Here is a 9,164-nt window from a genome sequence, read left to right as displayed (position 1 = left end):
AAATGGGTCCATCTCCTCAGCTAGAAGGAAGGAAGTCCTGTCCTCCTTCCCAAGGAGCAACCAATGCCTTTCTGACTTTTATGACCTCCAATCAAATGTTTTAAATTTCATTCTGTACACAAAATTGTGGAAATTTTACAGTGTTGGTAGAGCTAAAATTTATGTTTTCTTCTGGTGAAATGTTTTGGCTAAATGAAATTATTAGTATGTTTGTGGTTTGTATGCACAAATGTGTCTACACAGCTTTAATGTTGCAGATACTCTGATTAAACAAAACAGCCTGATCAAGTTAGTTACACAGATTTGGGGAACAAAGCTAAAATAAAAATATGAAAAAAAAAATTAAATCCAGTTGTGTGAATCACACTGGGTCCTCCCCCAAGACAGAGCCACAGGGTTATAAAGGGTCTGATCACTTTATTTCTTTTTCAGTTCACATTTAACAGCACAGACACAGCTGAGATTTGAAACACCGATGTGACGCCGGGTGTGTGTGTGTGTGGTTTGTTTGTACAGACATTCTGAGCTCACATCTGCACCCTCTTTCCTTGGTTCCCAAATGTCTTGTTTCCCTGAGTTGCATGAATTCTGCCACCAGAGCTGCTTTGCCAGCCAGTGAGTGGGAGAGCAGCGGGGACAGCCAGGTGCCTGTGGGCAGAGGTGGAGCAGGAGGTGATGCTGCAGTGCTGCAGTGCCTCGGTGTGGGTGTTTGCACTCCTGGAGTGGGGAGGGGACAGGCTCAGGTGCCACCAAGGGGCAGCAACCAGCCCCTGGCCCCAGCAAGGTGAGAGAAAAGACACTGAATGTACAGAAGAGGCCAATTTCTCTGGTGAGTTCAACCTGAGCAGCTGAAGGTGTAACAGGGGAAGTGGCCCATCGGTGTGAGCGGGGGGTTGGAGGCAGGAGAGTTCTGCTGACACAAAATTCACCAGGGACAATTAAAATTCATCAGCAGGGACAGGGGGCTGTGGGCCAGCTGGGGATGAACACTAGAACCAAAGGAAGCTGCTATCACACATGCATGCTCCAAAGCTCTGTCAGCTCTGTGGGGCACAAAACCCACATGTTGGTGAGACAATATAAGCCACATTCATTAGCACAGTAGATGGAACGTTTTCCGGTTTGCCTTGAAATGGCACTCTTGAGGTATGAAAATCTAATTTAAGGGGTTTATGAATCAAGTATGAGAATGTGTCTGCCTGTGTCCTTTAATGCAGATTTTTCTATTATTTTCTCAGGTCACGGTGGTTAAAAAATGCAAAATGTTCTCAATTCAACACTGCAGCAAACGAGCACAAATGCACACCAGGCTTTACAGGGGATGTGGCACTGGGACAGCCTTTAAACAGAAACGTGGAGGGTTTACAGGCAGGATACCTGTCCTCAGCAAGCTTTGGGGTGCAGTTAGGGACAGGTAGCCATAAACTCTTTACAAATATTGAAACAATTAAAAGCTTCCAAATTCAAACACGTCAAGTCATTCACAGTCAGAACAGAACAAGTACAGATGATTTAGCTAGTAAAAAAAAAAAAAAAGAGACTTTGGTGGGTGATTGCATTCCACATTTTTATAGCATCACTGCAGGTCTGAAGCCAGCACTGTCCTTGTCCCGCTGATATATATTTTAAAAAAGTATTTCAGTACAGTCACATTCTAAGCCACTTCTGTGAAAGCTTTTTGTTTTGTTTCCTTTCTACTTGGATGTGACATGGAGGTTATTCTTTTTTAGCATGTTTAAAAATTATCCATTTTATATCTCTTTTTTTTTTTTTTTTAGAAATAATTTTCCTCATTCCAAGAAAAACATGAGCTTACTTAAAAATTGATATTATGAAAAGTGTATCAAATTTCCTGTTTACTACTCCAAAAAGGCAATTCAGTATCCTCTCTCTAGATCCAGATTAGATGCTAGCAAAATTCTTAGCAAAGCTAAAGCTAACTCTGAAAAAATTCAGCTGGAATTGGCGCTGCTGAAGTCGTACAAACTCTCGAATCAAGTGGGCCACGTTTGCCTGCTCAGGACGGGTCTGGGCTAAAGTCAGCATTAAAAAATCAAACGGGCAAAAGCAGCACAAAAATAACACCTGGAGCATTGCCATGTTCTGTGACCGCCTCTCTCCTCTCAGAGTCCCAAACTTCAGGTTTTTCCCCTCAGCTCTTTAACTGCTTGCACCGCGCCTCTCATCCCATCCGCGCAATGACCCAAGCGGCGCTTCCAGCGTTGGCGCTCCCATTCCTTGCCCTGTCCCCCGCCGCCGTGGCTGGCTGGGTGGCGCGGGGTGCCCCGCGTGTCATGTGGTGCCAGCGGGCTCTGTCCAGCCGCGGGAGCTGCCCTGCTTGCTGCCGGAGAGGCTGTGCTGGGGCAGGGCGCGCAGCCCCAGCAGGCGGCAGGCGGCCGCGCGGTACTTGCGCGACATGATGTTGTACAGGATGGGGTTGATGGCTGCGCTAAGGTAGAAGAGCACAAAGGACACCAGGTTGCAGTACTGGCTGATCACTGCTATCTCCAGGGAGCCGGCTTCGAAGGATTTGGAAAATAAGTAGCGTCCTACGTGAAAAGGCAACCAGCAGAGTATGAACGCAAATACCACCACGACTAAAACAGAAACAGCAGGAGAAAGCGTGTTAAGTGTGAGTATCAACATACAGGTGATTAACATTCTGTGCTGCAGCTCTGTTCCTTTAAACAATTAATTACAAAGTGTGAAAATGCCTCCCTTAAGCTTTCACTTGTGTCTCAGTACACTGAAAATATAAATTGGTGATACTTGATACACTTGGATCATATCTAAACAGCCTGCTTGAATATTGCCCAACTAATCTGATGTAGCAAACTTCTGACCTATAAAACCTATGTTTGCATCAACAGACTGTTAAAGAATTCCAAATGGTGACAAAATATAACTATCTATCATCTACAGTGTTTAACAAAAGCAAATTATACGTGATAGACTCAACACTGTGGTTTATAATGAAGAATGTAATCACTGGGAAGCTAAATTATTTAAGACAAAAAGCAAAATTGTTAAAGGCAAAGACCCCAGAATAAAACACAGAATGGGAACTTGTTGAGCACATATGCCAAGATAAGGAAAGTAGTTCATCCCTCCAGTTTGTCCATTTTTTGGAAGATGAGTTACTCCCAAGAAGAGTAAAACTAAATGTGTGGTATATAACTACATAATTATAGTTATACAGTATATCTGTAATACTGTATTACTAGAGTGGTGGCATTTGCATGTAAATATCATGTCTGTAGAATAATGGGAATGTGTGTATCCCTGAACACTGGCCCGTTGGAATTTTCATCTGAGAGAAAGGGAAACAGTTTCTGTTCATTTCCTGTGTGCCTTTGACCTTTATCATTTTTCATATTGCTCCGAGTGTATCTATTAATATAATACAGGGAGAAAAACCAGAAAACTCGAGCAAGGGTTTCTGACATTCTTAAGCAATTTTTACAGTTAACCTGTTCATGGAATCACAGAATTGTTTGGGTTGGAAAGGAACTTAAAGAAAATCTTTTTCCAAGCCCCCTGCTTTAAGCAGAGACACCTTACATGAGACCAGGTTGTTCAAAGTCCAGTCCAACCTGGCCCTGGTGGGCAGGTTGTGTTAGCAACCTGCTTGTGTTAGCTATGCTCATATCATGTCTTAGAAGATAATAAAATTCAAATTACCAAGAGGAATGGTTATAGGTATCTTTCCCCAGAAATTCTGCACCAGCATTCCCAGGTTTAAAAGGATGCTTACACAGGATTTGTGGTGGAGTGGAAAGCACCAGAGCTTGAGGTTCAGGTTAGGTTTTCCAGCTCTGCATCTTCTTGAGCCAACCACTTCCAGTTTTCCCTCACTATCTCCGCTACAAAATTAATTTGATTCCCTAGCTCACATGGGGATTTGAATCCATGTAATGAATATTACCATGATGGCCATTACGAATGAGCAGAGTTTAAAGCACAGCCTATTAGGACTAGAATTTTAAGCACACGTAGGCAATATCCCAAGTCAGGCTTTTGACAGTTTGATCTTCATGCATGCAGAAACGCATGGATTTCAATAGGAATGGGATGTGGTAGCTCCTTTGCAAGTCAGGCTGTACATTTAGGTGTTTAATTTCAGTCCCAGAAGCATAACCTGTCTTTACAGTTAAAAGAACTTCTGATGCTAATCCCATTTACTTGATGTTCCATGACATGATAAAGCCTCAGAAAGCACCTTTTAAATTTTGAGCAGAACATTAACACCAGTGAGAGCTGACTGCATTGAGCATCTGCTGCCACTGAGCCCTCACTAACTTCTTCCCATCCTTCTATCAGGCATCAGACTGTTATCATTTAGGGAATATTGGCTCTCTGTCAGAGGAGAGTCTTGCCACTGCCTGCCTGTTCTCAGACCTTGTAAAAGGAAAGAAAAGAGTGCCTGAAATGTAGCAATGCTTGTGGCAACACTTCAGAGCAGAAATAAGCATTTTTTATTTCAAAATTCTTTACAGTTAAGTATACGGAAATATAAGCATGGTAGTAATATAAGTAATTTACTCATAGTCAGTGGAAGTTCATAATCCTGGACCTCTAGAAGTGTGAGCAATTAATTACTTTCAAGGTCACGCTTACCAGACTGAAGTAATTCTATTGATCATAAAACGTAGCTGAAAGGGCATAAAGAATGCTGCTGGTTTTATTATTCCTCCTGCTGTTGCATAGTAATAAATTAGGACATGAACAAAAAGATCAGATAGGCTCCTCTCTGATAATTAAGGTACTTAGGACTCACTGCCACCTCTTGTCTGCCTCATTAGCCCACCACTTCAGCCTTGCTGAAAGGAGCCTGTGAAAGCTCCTTCCTGCAGAGCATCTTGTCCCCCCAAAATCCACGGGATGACTTGCACTGCAGAGGACTTTTGGCTTGGGTAAAAGCACGCAGCAGCAGCAGGATTCTGCAGTTTTCAGACACTAAACTGCAGGACAACTTTTTGGGGTTGTGTTTCAAACTACGTGCACTGAGTTAGTATGTTAAAACTTGTGTTTCCGTGTGCCAACCACAAGTGCTGTTTAAAGCATTCAGCAGTGTCGATACACAAAGTTAGGAATGACAGTGTCTGTTGTCCTGATCCTGTTTTCTTACAGTCTGTGAGATTTTACAGCATCACAGACCACAAAGGAGACTCGGTGCTCCTGGTTCAGCATATCATTTTGGTTTTGCCAATGTGAAAATGCAGATACATTTTCATAAGCTTACACAGCCATGGTAGGAAATAACCCCAGTTTGCTAAAACCTTGCTACTCTTTTCCTATGAATCTTAGTGCACATCATGCCCTGCCTGCCTGGCTCTAGTCTGCAGCTCAACTTCATGGCTTGAGAAGGGTTTAGTTTTGTTTAAAAATGAAATAAACTGTTCTCTGTAAATAACATTGGTATCCACAACCAAAGAGCAAAAAAGCTCAAAAATCTTGAGGGCACAAGCTAATTATAACTGTAGTATTTTTCCTTATCAGGGATTTTTACTAATGTTTGTTTAACTGTTTGGGAGTCCCCAGCTCAAACCAGTTAGAAATAAATCTAAGGGAGGAGGAGAGTTATCCTACAGCTGAGGTTTAGCCTTTTGTATGAAACATTTTCTTTCCTTTGGAAGGAACTACAGCAAACTACCCGAGAGCTCCCTGTCTTTTTCTCTCTCTCACACACACACACACAAGCACACACATCCTTTTGGAAAAACAGAGCAAGAGGACTCGTACCTAACATTTTCACAGTTTGCTTGTTGTTCTTATCCCTGATGGCAGTGTTTGGACCGATGTTCTTCCTCTTCCTCCTCCAGAGCTTCCTCCCGATGAGGCTGTAGAGCACGGTCAGGCAGAACACGGGCAGGAAGAAGAAGATGCTGGAGGTCCAGACCATGATGGTGAGCAGCCCCGAGCGGATGGCGTACTCGGTGGCTCGGCACTCGTTGGTGCTCAGGGGGTTCGTGCCGTTCTCGTGCTCGACCCCCACCAGGATGAAGATGGGGCCGGCGCTGATGAAGGAGATGGCCCAGAGGAAGAGGATGACCAGCTTGACCTTCCCCTTGGTGATGATGACTTTAGCTCGCAGGGGGAAGCAGATGGCGACGTACCGCTCCACGCTGAGCGCCGTGATGTTGAGGATGGTGGAGTAGGTGCAGCTCTCGCTGATGAACTGGAAGAGCTTGCACAGGAGGTTCCCGAAGTTCCAGGGCCGGTACTGCCAGAGGCGGAAGAGGTCCAGGGGCATGCAGAGGAAGATGAGCAGGTCGGAGAAGGCCATGCTGGACAGGTAGAAGTTGGTGGTGGTCCTCATGTCCCGGAACCGCGACACCACCAGCATGGTCATGAGGTTGCCGACGATCCCGATGACGAAGAGCAGGACGCAGGCGACGGTGATGCCGGTGAGCACGGGCACGGGGAACAGGTGCAGCGGGGGCTCGGCGCCCGTCCGGTTCTCCGCGCCGCGGCCGCCCGCGCTCCCCTCCCGCATCCTGGCGCCGCGGGCTGCGCATCCCCGCCCGGCGCGGCGCGGCCCGGCCCCGCGCGGTGCCCGCTGCGCGCCCGGGCAGGTGCGGGGCCGGGGGCGGGCAGGGACGGGCAGGGACGGACGGGCGGCCCCGCTCCGCCTCTCCGCGCTCCGCCGCTCCCCCCGGCCCGGGGCGGGCGGGCGCTGCCGCGCGTCACAGGAGACGTGGGCACGGAGCGGCCCCGCTGCGACCCCCGCTGCTCTCCCGAGCCGCCAAACTTTGCTGCCGAGCCCCGGGGGGAGCGGCACGGCTCGGGTCCGCCCCCGCTGCCTGCCCCGCCGCCCGCCCGCTTGGGCAGGTGCGGGTGTCGCTGCTCCGTGCTCCCGATGCCCCGGTGCCGTGCCCAGGTGCGGTGCCGCCTGTCCGTGCCCGCGGAACTGTGCCCCGGTGCGGTGCCGCCTGTCGGTGCTCCCGGAGCCCCGAGCCGTGCCCAGGTGTGATGCTGCCCGTCCGTGCCCCTGGAGCCGTGCCCAGGTCCCCGGGTGCGGTGCCGCCTGTCCGTGCCCCGGTGCCGTGCCCCGGTGTGATGCTGCCTGTCCGTGCCCCGGTGCCGCCCGTCCGTGCCCCCGAGCCCGGGTCCCTTCCCGCGGGCGCTCTCAGCGCTCTGTCCCCGCACTCCTCGCCCCGCACTCCCGGCACTCGCGGCCGGTCCCGCAGCCGTGGGTGCGATCGCCGCCTTGTCGCTCCGTATCTTTGCTGTGCCCTTGGATCTTGGCAGGAGCCCGCTCAGGCTCCTGCTCGGTGAAGCTGCAGCAGCCACCCGCTTCTACTTGATTTACCCGCAATTAAATTTCAATTCAGCGTGTTACTGCTGTCCTCTGCTCTGCCCTTTGCAGGCACGGACAGAACCCTGCTTCCCCAGCTGCAGACTGCTGAAGGAGAATGTTGGACCCAAGAAATAAGATCTGAGCAGAACAAGGTGAGATCAGAGGCAGTAAAGTAAGTTCCCACACATCTGTATAGGGTGTATCTCTCCAGCTTTCCAGCTTGTCCCCACAAACTCTAAGGGTATGTGTGCTGCAGCACAGTCCTTTTTCACTCCTGTCTGTTCTAGAGGGCCTGGATCTCTTGTGTCCCATCTCTCGGGGGGCAGCCAGTGCTCTGAATCCGTGTTGGCATCTCCCTTAACCATAGAATCATGGAATGGTTTGGGTAGGAAGGGATCTTAAAGCTGATCCCATTCCACCAGCCCAGGCTGCTCTGAGCTCCATCAGCCCATCAGGTTTATGCCATTCCCCTTCCACGGCTGCAGGGCTTTGCTGGAGGGTAGACAGCACGAGTGTGATGCGACACAATGCTGAGTTACTCTGCCTGTGCCAGTTTTCTGTAATTTGTGCCTTCTGTAATCGTGCAAGCATTAGCCTTTGTGCCTTGTCCATATCCTAATTTGGATTATATATTTCTGCAGTTTCACTGGAATCAGTATTCTCATTCCTGCTCATGAACTGTGAGACAGTTTTGCAGCAAGTTACTCAACAGTTGCAAAATTTTATGAGGGATGGCTGCACATTATTGCAGTTGAAAAGGAGAAAGAGTCTAATGTACTTCTCACTTTGTCTACCCAGCTGCCTATATAGTTGTGTTATATGTTTCTGAATAAAAATCATGGGCTTTGTGCCACTAAAAGACAGTTATTTCATATTAGAACTGTGTCCCCAGTCTAATTTACATGACATTGCTTTATATTATGGAGGAGATGGCAACTGCGTATGTGGTTAGGCTGCCAAATACTTTGCATTATTACAAGGAATTATCTCACTCCTTTTTAAAATTTCTTTTCCCTGATACATTCCCAGGCCAGTGATGTTAGCTCCAGGATGTTGATATTTACCAGAGAAAATGGCCCAAAGCTATAAATGTGACTTTCTATGTAGAGGGGATACTTCATGTAAATTATTTTTGGTTTTGCTCAACTGTGTCTTGTCAAAAACGACAATTTATCTTTCTCCAGGAAGAGAAAAATGTTGAGGTTTTTAGTTTTGTGGTTTTGTTTTTGTTTTTTTGTTTGTTTGATTTTTAAATTTGGTTTATTTGGTGTTTTTTTTCCCCAAGAAAATAATTAATTATTTTCTGGAATAATAACTTATTGTGGTGTCTATACCAAAATCAAGTACCAGCAGTGAGTGAGCACCAGATCTGTACGCTCCAGACAGCCTGAGCTTGCAATGCAATGATTTAACCCTGAATTTCTTGGGAGTTGGATGTGTTTTGAGCCAATTGGATCAGAACTGGCAGTTGCACTTCAAATGCAGCAACATTGATCTCCTTGATCTCCTTTTTGAAAGGGTATCATGAGTCAAGGGCTCCTCTGGCTGCTTTTCCTGCATGGGGTTGGATCAGGGCCAGAAAAAAATGCCAGCTGAGAGAGAAGAAGGGCAGCTTTAGTTTTCTTTTTAATTTCTTTGGTGATTGCAGGCCAAATTTGGATGGAATTTATAGATTTGTCATCCACAAACACTGCATGATAATGGATTCCTGCTTGGGCTTTGCATTTGCTTAAAGGCAGTGGTGCAGAGAGTGGTGACAGAAGAGGCAAGAACTGTGAGAGAGGATGGCTTTAGGCTCACAAAAGTTATCTAGCAGCCCCCAGCTGCAAGAACATTAGTTTCATGTTGCCAACAAGACAAGAGT

At 47.3% G+C, this 9,164-nt stretch overlaps 1 protein-coding gene across 2 annotated transcripts; it reads right to left on the bottom strand.

Moving 5' to 3' along the window:
• Positions 1 to 2,226: 2,226 nt before the first annotated feature.
• On the bottom strand, positions 2,227 to 6,496 carry GHSR (growth hormone secretagogue receptor). 2 transcript variants are annotated; one of them, XM_063167315.1, is made up of 2 exons: positions 5,743 to 6,496; positions 2,227 to 2,597 (listed from the first exon to the last, which is right to left on the bottom strand). In XM_063167315.1, the coding sequence occupies exons 1-2, from the start codon at positions 6,494 to 6,496 to the stop codon at positions 2,293 to 2,295; spliced, it is 1,059 nt and encodes a 352-aa protein (XP_063023385.1). In that variant the 3' UTR covers positions 2,227 to 2,292. The 2 variants fall into 2 exon arrangements, with proteins under 2 accessions (XP_063023385.1, XP_063023386.1); XM_063167316.1 differs by having other exon boundaries at positions 2,227 to 2,549.
• Positions 6,497 to 9,164: the final 2,668 nt, after the last annotated feature.

The sequence above is a fragment of the Melospiza melodia genome, chromosome 12, assembly GCF_035770615.1.
Source record: "Melospiza melodia melodia isolate bMelMel2 chromosome 12, bMelMel2.pri, whole genome shotgun sequence".
Lineage (NCBI taxonomy): Eukaryota > Metazoa > Chordata > Aves > Passeriformes > Passerellidae > Melospiza > Melospiza melodia.
Note: the sequence above shows the minus strand (reverse complement) of the source record. Positions and strands in the feature narration are given on the sequence as shown.